Source organism: Mesoplodon mirus (assembly GCF_964341445.2).
Source record: "Mesoplodon mirus genome assembly, chromosome: 7".
Taxonomy (NCBI): Eukaryota; Metazoa; Chordata; class Mammalia; order Artiodactyla; family Ziphiidae; genus Mesoplodon; species Mesoplodon mirus.
In genome coordinates this window covers 10,416,106-10,432,703 of record NC_138983.1, presented here as the reverse complement: position 1 = coordinate 10,432,703, position 16,598 = coordinate 10,416,106, and the positions used below count along the sequence as shown (strand labels likewise).

General features: G+C 52.1%; 1 protein-coding gene across 1 annotated transcript; it reads left to right on the top strand.

Annotated features, from left to right (window-relative positions):
• Positions 1-2,863: 2,863 nt before the first annotated feature.
• Positions 2,864-11,577, top strand: LOC309809033 (pepsin A-like; the record flags this gene model as incomplete). Its single annotated transcript, XM_082629721.1, has 9 exons — positions 2,864-2,919; positions 3,359-3,518; positions 5,493-5,610; positions 6,079-6,197; positions 6,897-7,096; positions 8,657-8,773; positions 9,922-10,066; positions 10,160-10,258; positions 11,359-11,577. The coding sequence occupies 9 exons, from the start codon at positions 2,864-2,866 to the stop codon at positions 11,506-11,508; spliced, it is 1,164 nt and encodes a 387-aa protein (XP_082485847.1). The 3' UTR covers positions 11,509-11,577.
• Between the last annotated feature and the right edge of the window lie 5,021 nt (positions 11,578-16,598).

The window sequence follows — 16,598 nt, the reverse complement described above, 5'->3', positions numbered from 1 at the left end:
TTAAAAAAGGAAACTGCTAAACTGTTCCCCCCAGTGGCCGTACCACCTCACCTTCCCACCTGCAGTAGAGAAAAGTTCTACTTGCTCAGCATCCTCATCAGTACTCTTCATTTTAGCCGCTGTATGTGTATGGCTGGTGAGTGCTCTGTGTTTAATCCTCACAACAATTCCATGGAATTGATGGTACTATTTATCTCCCTTTTACTGATGAGAAAACTGAGTCTCTCAGAGACTGGATCACCAGTCTCAGGTCTTGCAGCTATTCAGAAGCAGTGCTGGGATTCAAACCCAGAACCTGGAGCCAGGGCTCTTCCTGAGATTCTTCCACAGCCTCCAGCACATCTCAGTCCATGGGTACATAAGGGAGCAGGCACAGGGAGTGACAGAGACCCGGATTCAAGCCCCCGTTCAACCACTTCTTACTTATGTCACCTCAGGCAAGTGGCACAACTTCTCTGGCCCTCAGTTTCCTCATCTGTAAAATGGGGATAATAACGTCACTTACCACAATCAGCTAAGAGTAGTGGTCAGTGAATCTAAGCTCCCCTGTCTCCCCTCACTGCCAGGGAAGAGAAACACGTGAACGATGTTGTTTTGTGTCAGTTACTACAATGGCTGGCAAACGGCAGAAACTGCCAATTACAAAATCATGACCCTACTCTGAGCACGTTCCCAAATTGCTCTTAACTAAGCCGAGTTTACATGGGATTAATTAAAACACTATGTTGGGGCTTCCCTGGTGGCGCAGCAGTTGAGTCCGCCTGCCGATGCAGGGGACACGGGTTCGTGCCCCGATCCGGGAAGATCCCACATACTGCAGAGCGGCTAGGCCCGTGAGCCATGGCTGCTGAGCCTGCACGTCCGGAGCCTGTGCTCCGCAATGGGAGAGGCCACAACAGTGAGAGGCCCGCGTACCGCAAAAAAAACCAAAAACAAACAAGAAAAACACACTATGTTGACACACCATATAACTCACTGAGGGAGATGAAAGATGAATAAAACACACGTAATGTTCTTCATGGTTCATGCCCCACACCTCAGTCCTGAGGGTTCCTTGCCTCACCCTACTCCACCCAACCTCAGTTGCCTCCATTTCTAAGTTGGAAAGTATGCAGATCCTCCTTATTTTTTTTAAAGTATCATGAACAATTTCTTATATACATGACATATATATAAAGTGTAAAGAATCATGATGAGCACCCATGTACCCAGTGCCCAGCGTGAGACACCATGTACCTTTGAAGGCCCCGGAGAGCCCCCAGCACATGCCCCTCCCTTCACCCTCCAGGAGGGTCCCTTGAGCCAGGTTTTCCATCTGCTGCTCCCAGGACCTAGGCAGGCATCTTTAGGACCATCAGCTCCTCCACAGAAGGGCTGAGATCCACCCAAAGGTGCTAGCATAGATCAAAGAAGAAATGCTCGAGGGGGAGGAAAAGAGAGCAGAGAGAAAGCAGGCATCAAAAGATGTGAAAATGGAAAACACGGGTCAAGGACCCGCATTTGAGGCACAAAGTTGTCTTAACGGGTGAGTTTGAAATGCAAATATGCTTTGTACTAAACACCACTGGTCCCAAACTTGATCCACACTCCCCACCCCTCCGTACTCATCCAGAAGCACTGGGGGAGATTTGGAGCTTTTATAGATTCTGTGCTTCCCAATGTTGGAAAAACCAGGGGTGGCCCAGGGAATATGATCTCAGAACAAAATCCGCAGACAGGTCTCGCCACCTACTGGCGACCTCCCTCCTGCATACCCGCCTCTGCCACAATTCCTGAATAGAAGTTCTCACTCCACTTGGTCCACTGAATAAACCCCACAAAGGGAAGAATCCATTGGGTTGGAAAGCAGGAGGGATGGGTTCGATCCCTGGTCAGGGAACTAAGATCCCACATGCCATGTGGCACAGCCAAAAAAAAAAAGAGAGAGAGAGAGGGAGAGAACTTTTCTAAGTCATTCACACCCTAGTATGAATTTTCCCAGATCGCTTTGTTCAGTGCAGCTGATTCAGCCAAGTTTTAAGCACGGAGCACCTGGGAGTCAGACCCAGATGGGGTCTCAAAGGTGGAGGCTTTGAGTAACTGAGAGGGTAGGAGAGGAGCAGTAGGAAGAAAGGGGGTGCAGAAAGTGAGGGGAACAGATTCCAAAGACGAACTCGGCCTGTTTCAAGTTTGCTTCCTCCAGGAAAAGAAGCATTCTTCCACTCCCTCTCCACTCCATCTCCTTCCTCTGTACTGTACACACCACTTTCCCAAGACTCAGCCCAATAGCCATGAGAAGCAAGAGCAAAATAAGGCCCACAGGCTAGTTAGACAACCAGCAACCCCATATAACAACATTTCCATGGGGAAATGTGTCCTGAGTCCCAAACTACGACCTATGAACGTGCTTGAGGAAAGCAGCTCCAGGGACACGGCCTATCACTGAAAGGACTGCTGCTCTCCGAGAATCCCAGCTGTCTGTCCCATCAGGACAAATCCGGGTGCCTGGAGCTCCTTTGGCATGTGTTCCATGTTAAGTGCACTTTGGACCAATTTCGTCAAAATATTCAACTTGTCAAGTTTGGATGCATTCTATTATTTAAGAAATAAGTCGCCACTTCGCCGCTTGCTTTCTGCAGGGCCATCCCAACCCAGGATGTGGTTACAGTGGAAAGCTACTCAACTGGAAACTTCCCAGAACTGGCTCAGGGCAGGGACAATCTTATCAGGAAACTTTCTGTTTGGGGTGAGGGTAAAGCGTGACATTTAGCGGCTGATAAGGCCATGCCTGAGGACTCGGGCTGCATATAAGGAGCGGCTCCTTCCTGCTGCTGTACCGCTTCCCATCTTCCCTTCTCTGGAGTCTCGGGAGCCAGGAAGAACCATGAAGTGGCTGCTTCTCCTTACCTTGATAGCGCTCTCCGAGTGCGCCACCTACAAGTGAGTCTGGGGGACGAACTGCACGACGAGCAGCTTCCCAGGGGATATTTCCCTTTGCTGCTCTTCCCACTGCCTTTCTTTCCTCCCGTATTTCTCCTCTTCCCTCTTCCCTTCCTCCTCTCTCTTCAACCGTCCCAAGCCTCCTTTCTCTGCTCATCTGGGGACACAACACGGCAGTCGTGGTCAACAGCCTAGACCCTCCAGTCCAGCCCGGGCTGGGTCCGCAGCTCCAGCACTGGGCCGGGTGACTTTGGGCAACCACGTACCCTCTCTGCATTCCTGTGCCCAAAATGGGAGCAACTCCCCTCTCGACTTCCTTCTTGCGCTCTTGAGCCAGCTTTCTTTTCCTTCCAGGCCTTCCACGGCACCCCATGAGCAGGCCCCTTGGCTAATTCTTCTTCTTCCTCCAAACCATCTGTTTGCAAATGCTCCGCCACAGGGTCCCGCTCATCAAAAAGAAGTCCTTGAGGCAGAACCTGATCGAGCATGGCAAGCTGAAGGACTTTCTGAAGAATCACCAGTACAACATAGGCAGCAAGTACTTTCCCTCGGAGGCCACCACCTCGATGTCCGACCAGCCCCTTCAGAACTTCATGGATGTGAGTGCGTGGGCAGGCAGTGGATCGGCTCCGAGGACTTGGCCCAGTGGAGAGAAGGGGGTCCCAGCGGTCTGGGAAGATGGGCCAGCGCTCCAAGCCCCTAGGCAGCAGTAACCCAGGGATCTGCTCCCTGGATCTCAGAGGCCCAGGGAGGGTAGGAAAACTCACAGAGTTGTTGCTCTCGTTCATTCATTCATTCATTCATTCATCCAGTGCTTACATGGGTGGAGCACCTTCTATGTGTCAGGCACTGTGCTGGGCCCAGAGAAGCAGCAGTGAATGAACCTCAGGGAGCCCACAATCTAGTAGGAGAGCCTCACAAAGCATAACAAGTACAAGCAGGCTGCAGTGAACGTGACTCACTGAGTGTGGTGCAGGTGGTGGGCAGGGACACCTCTCTGGAGCAATGAAGAGACAGCGGGGGTTCCAAGAGGACAGGAGAGGGTCCCAGAGAGTGGGACAACTTGCACTAGACCCTGTGACACTGGGGAGCAGAGTGTATTTGAGGAAAGGAAGCCAGTGTCCATTTTCAAAGCGAGGTCTGCGGGGGTCAGTGGGTGGAGCCAGACCAGGGTCTGGGATAAGGGTCTGCATCCTAACTGCCACCGCATCATTTTAACTAGGGAATTTCAGGAAGATCACTTTGACTCTTCTGTTTGGGATGCAAATCCCTTCAGCAGATAGTGTGTCCCCCGTGTGAAGGTCAAGGTTAGGAAGCAACGCTGCCTCTCGTTAAGAGCTTAGCCTGTGAAATTTGCCAGACCTGGAGCAAATCTAGGGTCTAAAGCTTCTGAGCCATGGGACCTTGGGCAAGTCATTTAAGTTCTCTGAGTGAGACTCAGCTTCCTTGTCTGCAAGACAGAACCATTACTATCTACCATCAGAGGCTTGTTTCAAGTAATTCATGCAATAATGTAGGTTTGGGGGTTTTTTGTTTATTTGTTTGTTTGTGGAGTGCTTAGCACAGGGCCTGGCCCTTGGTAAGAGCTTGTTCAAAGCTTGATAAAGTTAGCCCCTCTGTTCACTTAACAAGTATTTATGAAGCGCCTTCCCTGTGTCAGAGGCTCTCTGCCAGGAGCTGGGGAAACAATGGTGACTGAGCAAAGATCCTGGAGCTTATATTCTAGAGGGGAAGCCAAATAAGAGATAAACAAATAAGAATGTAAGATAATTCCAGGTAATGACACGTGCCACAAAGAATAATTAATTAATTAGAGTAAGGGGAAGAAGAAGGGGGCAGGGGCGAATTTAGATATAGTAGTCAGGGAGGGCCTCTCGGTGCAGGTGACATTTGACTAGAGCACAGAAGGACTGATGAGAAGATCTAGGATAAACATTTTCCTAGCACAAGGCATAGCAAGTGCAAAGGCCCTGGGATGGGAATGAGCTGGTCTTCAAAGAAGAGCCGCATCAGCGTGGCCGGGACAGAGCTGGCAAGGGAGACACTGCTGCTACTAAGAAGAAAAAGACTGAGGACACCCTTTTCTGAAACCCATTGTACGCACCTAGATTTAGGAATAAGATATCTCAAGGGGTCTCCGCCTTTAGGTGGGCGACTTGTTTATCTCCCCTTCAACAACTTAATGAAAAAGCGCTTAAGCATTTACTCGGCTGGGTGCTGTAAGGTTCCACTCCTGTCCGGGAGTGTACGTTCTCTAGGATGGCAAGACTAAGACCCTCAAGGCACTCAAGACACTAAGACCCTCAAGAGGGGACAGCAGATGATTACTGGGTGTTAACGAGGCTTGGGAGAGAAGAGTCAGTGGGTGACAGGAGAGCAATAGGGGAAGGCTTCAAGGAGGAGGGGAGACCAGGCTGGGCCTTAAAGGATGGATACACTGGAGAGAGAGACAAAAGCAAGGAGGTCAGTGAAGGGGAAGGCGGGAGGTGGCCGAGATGACCCAGAGACAGTCCCCGGGGAGGCCATGCTGTGGAGTCCCCAGTCACTGAGCTATGCTGTCCCCACCCTGGCAGTTGGAGTACTTCGGCACCATCAGCATCGGAACCCCCCCCCAGGACTTCACTGTCATCTTTGACACCGGCTCCTCCAACCTGTGGGTGCCCTCCATCTACTGCACCAGTTCTGCCTGCAGTGAGTGCCCCCCCCCCGCCCTCTCTGGGCCCCCAGCACCAAGTCACCTAGGAGCCCTGAACACTCAGGGGCCTCAAACAGGTCCGATTTCAAGCCTGCTGGAGTCACTCAGGGATCCACTCAACAGGCATTCACTGAGCGCTTACTATGTGCCAAGCACTAGGCTTAGGTGCCCTGGGAGGTGAAGGGGTGAATCACACGTGGTTCCAGCCCTCAGAAATTTCAGTCCAATGGCAGAGAGAGTGTGAAGCTGCACGTCACCATGGGCAGCTGTGGGCCTGCTCCACTCGGCGTTAACCCGGGGGGTCCTCAGGAGGGCCTTCAGTCAGTGAGACGGTTAGCCAAATGAGTTAACTTTCTCCTCCAAAGCCCCGCCCAGAACCAAGGCACCCACCGAGGAAGACGTCCCCAGCCCGTGTCTCTGGCTCAGCTTTTGAAGTTTGACAATGTCTCTTCTTGCCCTCACAGCCAACCACAAGCGCTTCAACCCTCAGAAGTCCTCCACTTTCAAGGGCACCAGCAAGACGGTCTCCATCGCCTATGGCACCGGCAGCATGACAGGCATCCTTGGATACGACACAGTCAAGGTGAGCCCCCGCTGGCCAGCACCTCATCCTGCCCGGCCCCGGGGCCAGCTTCCAGGGACAGCACACGGCCCCCCGAACCAGTTCATTCAAGCAATACGGGTCTCAGTGATCCAAAAAGTAACCTGATTGGGGCATGCGGAAAGTAGCAGAGACGCCACAGACATTTCTAGTGGAGGAGCAGCAGTGGTAAGGGGGTGGGTGCCTGGAGCCAGAAGCCAACCTCAGAGTCACCCACGTTGAATGCTATGGAGGGGGCAGCGAGAAGGGGGAAAATGCCTCAGTTCTCTTTTAGCACTTCCTCTTCTTCCTCCTCCCCCCAACCCACAGCCCCCTCGAGTCACAAAATCTCCACAAGCACCCCCATTTTCCAGGGCACAGCAGGGGTCAAGGGCTCTGATTTGCCTGGGGTCTGCTTTGCATCCGATCTTCAGAAACACAAACACACGGTGACCATCTGTTCCGCAGCAAATTCTCACACCAAGTTGCAGACGGTGACCATCTGGAGATCAGCCTCGACTGTCACCTCCAGTGGAATAACAAGCATTCCCAGGGATAATCCCTCTCCTCTCCTTCCAGCCTGATGCCCCGGAAGCCAAGTCCTACACGAAATGAACCAGGGATGCTCTGAGCCCGGGGCTGGCACCCCGCAGTGCTCAGCCGGCACAAGCTGATGATGCACATCTTGGTTTCCCCACCCAGGTTGCAGGCATCTCTGACACCAACCAGATCTTTGGCCTGAGTGAGACAGAACCCGGCTCCTTCCTGTACTACGCTCCCTTCGACGGCATCCTGGGTCTGGCCTACCCCAGCATCTCCTCCTCCGGGGCCACCCCTGTGTTTGACAACATATGGAACCAGGGTCTGGTTTCCCAAGACCTCTTCTCCGTCTACCTGAGCAAGTAAGTTAGGCAAGGAAGTTGCGGTCACCTGGTCCAGCAGGGGGCTGTCGAAGGCTGGGTGGGCTGGAGAGAGTCTTGGCAAGCCGGGGATTGGAAAGGTCAATGTCTAAGGCTCTCTAAGGTATATCTTTGGAGAGAATGGTGCCAAATTCCTCTCTGATGAACCATCTTCATTCGTCTTATTTTACTAGCGAGAGTCTTTGTCACCTTGCCTCCCACAAGTCAAATCTCATTAGCCATTTGCTCTCCTGAAGACCACCATTTAAAGTGAATCCACTTAAAACTGGGGCCAAAAGTCCACAGCAAAAAATGAAAAGAAGATTTGATTGGGACTTACATCTTGAACAGTGAGACTTTTCAATGATGAAAGCAAGTTTCTTTCATTAGTTAACAAAATCTAGGTTCCAGGTGTGACTATGAGTTAATTCTAAGAATAAGGAATAACAGTGTCTTGATTTTGGCTGAGTAGAAGTTTGCGCCAGAATATCTGAGGGTGTGTCCTCGACTTTCCCAAGACACTCAACTTTCCTCTGACATCCTTCTCTTTGGAAGCGATCTGTCACCATCGATGTCACCATCGATGTCACCATCGATGTCACCATCGATGTGCTTCCCTTTAGTTACTGACTGTTCTGCTATCATCTCTTTGTGTCCCAGGTGCTGTCCAATGTTTACAGGGAAGGCAGGGTGGGGTTAGGTGAGTTGGGGTCATGTTCTGTCCGTGTCCAGTTCTTCAGTGATTAATTTCTTACTGTCCTCTACATTTGTTTCCCTATCTAACCGAAAACGGCAGAGATTTAGACAATGAATATTCCAGTAACCAGGACTCCTGCAGTTTACAGCAGGAGGGCCCTTTTATCCTTTTTTCCTCTTGGCCACTTAATATTCAAGGTTCAGCTCTTAAACGTAATCTGCTTTTATGGGCACTTAGATATTTCACATGGGGCCGACTAGAACAGAGTTTCTCAATCTCAGCACTATTGACCTTTTTGGACCAGATGACTCCTTGCTGTTGGGGGCTGTCCTGGGATGTCTGGCAGCCTCCCCAGCCTCTACCTACTAGACGCCAGGGGCTCCCCCGACCCCCACCCAATCATGGCAATCAAAAACACCTCCAGACGTTGGCAAACCATGAACTACACTATCAAGGCCTTAAGAGCAGACACTGTCATTCATTCATTTCTCTTGAGGTCCCCACAGCAATGAGAGAGAGTATTTGGTGGAAACCACACAACACTTCAGAACCAGAAAGACCTGGGTTCTAATCTTGGTTTTGCGACTCCCTGGCTGTGTGACCTAGGGCACATTGCCTCACCTCTCTGAGCCTCAGTTTCCTCGTTGTAAAATAGCAATAATAATAACAATAGTGACTACGGCATGGATCTTGGTGTAAGGATTACAGGAAGCCCTGCGGGTCACACACTCTGCAAGGCTCCTGGCATCGGCAAGAGCCCGATCAAGAGTAGCTCTTAGAATGCCCACAGTCTATATGTTCAGTTGAATGCGTGAATGAATTAATGAACAAATGAATTCCTGCCTTTTCCCCTCCACTTTCCATAGTGATGACGAGAGCGGCAGCGTGGTGCAGTTCGGTGGCATCGATTCTTCTTACTACACGGGAACCCTGAACTGGGTGCCTGTTACTTTTGAGGGTTATTGGCAGATCACCGTGGACAGGTGAGGTCACCATGGATGGGCGATATCCTGGCATGGGCCCCAGACCCCATTTCTTTACAGACTCATAGTTAACTAAGAATTCCAGGATCCCCCTGGAACAGGCAGCACAGGGAAACGTGCTCCAGGAGAAGGCGGAAGTTGGCCGAGCCAGAGAGACCCTGACAAGGGCACATCACAGGAGGAAGAGCGCTGTCAGGAACCCCCAGACACTCTGCAAGGATGAGACAGCCACTTCCCTTCTGAGCAAGGACAATCTACCAGCATCCCTGGGGAGAGGGGAGGACACCCCCCCGCCAGTCGATACATCTCGGCCTTTAGGGGGCCTGTCACTTTTGGACTAGGATCAGGGCAAAACGGCAGAGAAGTTGTTTCAAACCATTTCCTCCCACTTTCCCCTTCAAATCCTGTCTTCCCCCAGGAAGCCTCATCCTCTGGCTGTTCTGCCCCCAGCTGGCCTGCTAGGGTGACCCATTGCCCAGGTTTGCCCAGGAGTGAGCAGTTTCTTGGGATGCCAGTCTTTCGGTACTAAAACCAAGACAGTCCTAGGCAAACTGGGACACGCTGGTCACCCTCCGTCTGCCCCAGCCATGCTAACATCCCATCAGTTCCTCGAACTCCCGCCCCTGCTCCCCTTGGGTCTAGAACAGGGCAGTCAGGGCTGGACTTACCTGGCCACCACTCCAGTGTCTCCATCACTCCCCACCCTGTGTCCCCTCTACCTGTGATGTCCTCCTCCAACTTCTCCCCTCCCTAGCAACCTCTGGGCGTCTGCTTCCCTGAGAAGCCTTCCCGGGTTGCTCCACACCGCCGCCCTCACCCTGGCTTGTGTTCCTGTTCCCTTGCCATATGCTCTGCTCAGCCCACTCAACTTATCTTTCCAGCCAGAGTGGAAGCTCCCTGCAGCCAGAAACCGTGCACCCATCTTGTTTGGCTTTGCATCTCCTGTGCCTAACACAGAGTAGGCACTCAGTAAATATTTGTAGAATACATGAATGCATAGAATGAATGAGTGTGTGAATGAGAGAAGCTGAAATTTTATGCATTGGCCAATGGATGGGGAAGAGGGACCCTCCAGGGTCACCTGGTTCCTCCTTGGGAGACGTACCCCCTGGGGGCTCCGGGGACCCTGACTTGCATCTCATCCTCAGCATCACCATGTACGGAGAGCCCATCGCTTGCAGCAATGGCTGCCAGGCCATCGTTGACACCGGTACCTCTCTGCTGGTCGGCCCAACCAATGCCGTTGCCAACATCCAGAGCTTCATTGGAGCCAGCGAGGGTCCCTATGGCGGCGTAAGTCCAGCCCTGACTGCCCTGTTCTAGACCCAGATGGTGTATCTGCCACACAGGAGGGATGAAAGCCTTTCTAATCCTCACTCTTTCCAGATGGTGATCAGCTGCTCCTCCATCGAGAACCTGCCTGACATCGTCTTCACAATCAACGGTGTCCAGTACCCTGTTCCCCCCACGGCCTACATCCTGCAGGTAAGCGGGCTCTGAGCCTTCCATCTAGATGTGCCTGCACAGAATGTGGCCACATACTCCCCCTTGGCACAAGGGCAAATGCACGTCCACAAGCTGGAGCTAACATCTGCTCCAGATGGCCTCCGGAGAAAAAGAACACTTCAAAAATAAATGCATGAATGAGAATTGGGATGCAACACCCCCAGGGGGAAAAAGCAAGGCAAGGGCTGATGGCGTGAAAAGAGGATTTTTAGTTGGACACCAGAGTCCAAGCTCTGGGTCTCATTTACTAGCCCGTAGATACTGAGCAAGTTACAACCTTCCTTAGCCTCAGTTTCCTCATCTAAAAGCTAGAGCTTTCCCCACGCTCAGGGTGTGGTTAGGGTAATCATGCGAGATTGGCCACATCAAAGCTACGAAGGGTTGGGCAAATAGAAATCACAGCTTCCATAGGGTAAGGGCTTATGATGCTCCTACTGTCTCTACCAAATAAAAATCTTTAGTCAGATGAGCCACAGGAAAATTCTGCCTTCGATTACAATGCCAGATGGAAAACTAGTTTTGCCCAGTGGGTCGATGTTATTCAGCAAGAAGTAGCGAGGCCCAGGCCCCCCGCCGAGGGATGCTGATTAATTAGGAGGCAGTGGGGCCTGAGCAGTGGTGGGAGGTGGGGCGCAGGGGGTCAAAGCTCCGCAGGTGATTCTAAAACACAGCCAAGGTTGCTGGCCCAGTGACTTAGTGAATGAAAAGGACTAACAGCTCATCCGGTTTGCCACTGGTCAGGATCAGAATAATGAGAAAAGGCTGTGTCACCAGGGCTTCCAAAATCCTTCCCGGCAGCTGAGTTCTCCCCAAAGCCCTTAGCTGCGATGCTGACGTCAGGGTGTATGCATCTGCCAGAAACACTGGATAATGTCTGGTAATCCCTGGAAACCAAGAGTGCAGTAAGCCGCTCATACAGGCAGATCCCAGGCCAGGAAGAGTCAAGTCCCCAGGCGTGAGCCAGGAAGCTCCTCCCCGCACGTGCCTGGCAGGGGACCATGGCCCTGGATGCTCACGCCCCAGCGCCTGTCACTGCTGGGTCTGTGTCCCAGCTCCAGTTTTATTCTCCTTTCCTCCAGAGCGAGGGAAGCTGCACCAGCGGATTCCAGGGCTCGAACATCCCCACCTTCACCGGAGAGCTCTGGATCTTGGGTGACATCTTCATCCGCCAGTACTACACCGTCTTTGACAGGGCCAACAACCAGATCGGCCTGGCTCCCGTGGCCTGAGCCCGAGTCTTTCCGGCCACGTCCCAGGAAGATCCCGCCCTAGTTTCTGTCCCTGTTTGTTCTTTGATGTAGATAATTCTCCTGATTGTTCTTCCTCTGGGATTGTGGAGGTGGAATCTCGGCCCTGTTCCCTGTCACACCAATGACGTAGAATAAATCATAACCTCCTGGAAAATGCTTTATGGGGTTGCGTCTCTTTGTCAGTGTTCCCCTTTACATCACTGGGGTCTGCATGCCAGGGCAGGGGGACAGAACTGATCACATCCATTTGGACAGCACCAAACACAGAGACAGTGGCAGCAGACTCTTTGTAACAGAGCCGGGAAGGTGAATGGGCCTCGGTTGGGCCAGCTGGGAGCATCATATAAAGAGCTGGGGACCAGAAATGCCAGGCCCGTTGCCTCCTCATAGAAGAGAGCACCTGAGTTCTTGGTTGAAGGAGTAACTTCTTATTTTTCCCAAAGCCAAGAAGAGATAAGGAGAAAAGGAAGAAGATTAAGGAGAGGTGCCCACTGATGGTGACTTCCTAAGTAGGGCAGGCAGGGCAGTAATGACCGTGAGACGTGGGCCAGAGTGGTGAGAGAAGCTGACACCCCAAAATCTACCAGGCTGTTCTGTGATGAGCTGGTTGATGCAGACTAACCCTTGGGAGCCCCTCAAAACTCTGGGTGCAAGACACCAAGCTGATCCATTTCCCCACCGGTGATTGAAAGAGGATGGTTTTCCATTCCCCAAGGAGAGGTTGAGAGAGGGAGCTGACATGCCGTTAGCAAACCTGCCCTAGAAAGTCAGCCAGGAAATATCTAGAGCAGCATTTCTCAGAATGGGTTTTGGTAGCAAAATGTTCAATGAAAAAGTTTCAAAATAAGTATGGAACAGGCTACATTCTAGGCCCTTCGTCAAGGTTCACAAGGCACAGTTCCCAATCAAAGGCTCTGAGAACTCCTGTCGCAAAGCGATCTGTTTCACTTTGACTCAGTTCAGCTTGATCTCAGTTCCTCTTCTGCTGGTCAACCTATTCCAGCCCTGTGCTCCTCGGCGTGCACGTGGGAAAAATTCCCATAGCGCCTGCTTCTGCTGGGTTCCAGGCTGTCCGCTGGAGATACCGGCCTGAGCGCTGGAGCTGGGCCTCCCTGCTGAGGCGGACTGACTTCCGGGTGCCCAGAACAAGATGGCTTTAGGAACTCTTGTCACATCATCCCCCAATTTGTAATTTGTCACATAAATACAAGCTATTAGGCTCAAGCAAGGGTGAGGTGAGCTCTTCCTACCCCATGCCCCAGGTCTTCCCAATGTCACTTAGACCCTATCTAGCTGCGCAATCTTTTCAAAACATAAATTTGATCACAACCCTCCCTTGCTTCAAACCTTTCATTAATGCTCTGCAATTGCACTTGGAATAAGACATTATATCTTTGGTGTGGCTTCAAGGCCCTGCATGCTCTGGTCCCCATGGACCTTCCCTGTGTCACCTTAATCCCTCTTACCCTGAGCTCCCACCTCCCTGGCCTTCGCCCACCTCCACAAATACCCGAGTTCTTCCCCACCTCCAGGCCTTTGCACACACTGTTCCCTTTGCTGCTGTTCCCCTTTTTTTGACCTGCGAACTCCCAGCATCCTGCAGGTGTCAGCTTACACATCACTTCCCTGTGAAGCCTCCCTGACCGCCCTCTCATGGGGTGGCCCTCCTTTCCTTTATGGCACTGGGCACAGCTGGAGATGATGCCTTAGTGGGAGTGTTTGTGTCAGATCCACCAAGGCAGAGACTGTGATCCTTTAACTGTTGAAGCCCCAGCAGCAAGAGCAGGGTCTGGCACATTGGAGGTGCTCAATAGATATTTGCTGACTGAGTGCTGAATTCAAAAAAAAAATTTTTTTTTTGACTGCACCGCGCAGCTTGGGGGATCTTAGTTCCCCGACAAGGGATCGAACCTGTGCCCTCAGCAGTGAAAGCATGGAGTCCTAACCACTGGACCTCCAGGGAATTCCCTCAAGATAATTTTTTACAAGGAAACAACTAGGATAAGACGAAAGAATGGATCCAATTTGGGAGAGGCCATGGTTAAGACCACAGATGGGGGACTTCCCTGGTGGCTCAGTGGTTAAGAACCTGCCTGCCAGTGCAGGGGACACCGGTTCAAGCCCTGGTCTGGGAAGATTCCACATGCTTCAGAGCAACTAAGCCCGTGTGCCACAACTACTGAAGCCCACGTGCCTAGAGCCCGTGCTCCACAACAAGAGAAGCCACCACAATGAGAAGCCTGCACACTGCAACAAAGAGTAGCCCCTGGTCTCCGCAACTAGAGAAAAGCCCACGCGCAGCAACAAAGACCCAATGCAGCCAAAAATTAATTAATTAATTGATTGATTTTTTTAAAAAAAGACCCCAGATGGGTACACTCTCACCCCCACTGACATTCTGTCCTAGTCATACTTGGTCATGGGACCAACAGGTGGATTCTCAGGCTTCTGGGGATGAATTCCATGACGTCCTGGCTCTTTGCTGTGTTTGTGTTTCTGCTATTTCCCTGAGCACCTCCCATGCCCCAGGCAGTATTCTAGGCCCCAGGGATGCACCATCCCCTCCCCCCACCCCGTGTTCCCCCTTCTCAGCCCCGGCAGCTGCAGCTCAGCCCCTCAACCCTGGGATTCTTGGATCCAGACAGAATCTAAAAAGGATCCCCATTAGACAGCTCATTAATACCAGAAAACCGCACGCTTTGTGATCTGACACTTTGCTCCACAAGATAAGGTGGATTCACATGCCTTCTCTTCCCCACTCATCTTTCCCCATTTGCTGAGGGCCTCGGGGGTCTAAGCTCAGTTCAATCCATCTTTTCCACTCATACTTGTCCAGGAGTGGTTTTGGTGTTTTTGTTTTTTGTTTTTTTGGGGGTTTTTTGCTGCACCACACAGCTTGCAAGATCTTAGTTCCCCAACCAGGGATTGAACCCCGGCCCATGGCAATGAAAGCGCTGAGTCCTGACCACTGCACCGCCAGGGAATTCCCCAGGAATGTTATTTTCATCTCATGTCTCTGCTCTGATCTATGGAACCCAGGCCCTCCCGAACATGGATTCCTGCACATCACTGGAGGGGGCATCCTTTGGTACAACCCCTAAGCAGCGCCACTTGGCACTATCCATCAAAATGAGAAATGTGTATTACCTTTTGGCCCAGTAACTTCACTTCTGGGAATTTATCTTAAAGATAGACTTGCACACGTGCAAAATGATGTAAGGCCGAGGTTACTCTTTGTAGCATCTTTTGTAAGAGCAAGATGTGAAACGACCCAAATGTCCGCCCCCAGGGGATGGTTAAATGACTTCTGCTGTGGTGCGCACAGGAGCCTCTGCGCAGCTGTAAGGAGCAAAGAAATGAGGATGCTCGCTAGGGACTGGGACAGAAAGATCTTGAGAAGAGACTATTAGGTGAAACACCACAAACAAACTGAAAAACAGGTGATAACAGAGCCTATGCTATTTTATCTTTGAATTATAAAGAAAATAAGATTTGCTTGCACATACATAAAGAAACAGAGAAAGGGTACCCAAGAACCAGACACCACAAAAGTGGTGGGGAGGAAAGGGGGAGCCTCGGTGGATGTGGGGACGGGGAGAGTCCTCACTAAGACGATTTTACATATCTTTATTTCTAGTGATGGGAGGTACTACACATTCAAAATAAAGTTAATGAAAGGCATTTTTAAACCTTTGAAGGTTTATCCTAACTTGAAACCTACTGTGGTTTGTCCCCAAGCCCGTTTATCTGATAAACTCCAAAAGCAGGTCTCTTGAACCGGGTCTGATCATTTGGCCCGTCGGGAATTTCCTAGGGCCCGTGAAACTGACCCTGTGGAACAGGCTCCAGCCCACCTTCCCCGTCCTCTACTGCAGGGGTCCCGAACCCCTGGACCACGGACTGGACCGCATGGCAGGAGGCGAGCGGCAGGCAAGCAAGCGACGCCTCACCTTCCGCTCCCCATCGCTCACGTCACCACCTGAACCAACCCTCCGCTACCCCGTGGAAAAACCGTCTTCCACGAAACCGGTCCCTGGTGCCAAACTGCTGGGGACCACTGCTCTAGTGCTTCCTAGAACCCGACATATGGGCTCCTAGCTAGGGGGAAATGCAGGGTGTACCTCCCCAAGAACAAACACCCCGCACACACACACACCTGCTTGTTGGAACCCAGGCTGCTAAGAATTCAGACCAGCTCATGCATTCGTTAAAAGCACTCTGTGCCCAGGAATTCCCTGGCGGTCCAGCGGTTAGGACTCGGTGCTTTCACTGCCATGAACCAGGATTCCATCCCTGGTCAGGGAACTAAGATCCCACAAGCCGAGTGGTGTGGCAAAAAAAAAAAAAAAAAAAGCACTCTGTGCCCATCTGGGGGCTTGAAGGTGGTCCTCTGGCTTCCTGGTGCCAGTCAGTGCTGGCAGGGGGCGTCACACTGGGGCTTATCGCAGGCAGAGCACGTTCTTACCAAGTCGGGTCCCACCAAGGCCTCCCAACATGTCACAATGGCACTGCCTACCCACGGGGTGGGGGGTCAGGGGGGTGGGGAGAGGGGGAGGAGGAGAGCTCCGAGCTCCCCTCAGTGGTCCTGAGAAGGGCCTGCGGTGCCCACGGTGTGGTGGTGAGAGCCCTGGCCCAGCCACGGGGTGCCCTGGAGGCAGCCCCTGCACCTCCTCTCCAACCCCATGCCCCAGGTCTTCTTATGCCCAGAGCGAGCAGACAGGAGGCAGGCGTGATCCTTGGGTGAGGCCAGCTGGACATGCTGGAGAGCCGACAGGAGCCCAAGAGCAAGAGAGGGACAAGAGTGGCATCCTCAGGCCTTCGGGGGACAATTCTGAGGTGTGTGCTACATGACATCCCAGAAGGTCCGCAGGAGGAAGGGGTGCCAGTTGCCCGGGGCAGTGACCCGCTCTTTAACAAAAGCTGATTGGTTTTCTTCCCTTCTCTGTCTCCCTTCGCCCTCCCTCACCGTGCTCTCTGGGATCACCTTCTGGGGCAGCGACTCTCACCCAAATCTCTCTCTCCGGGTCTGCCCCTGGGGAGCTCAAACTAAGATAAGGCGGTCTTGGCAC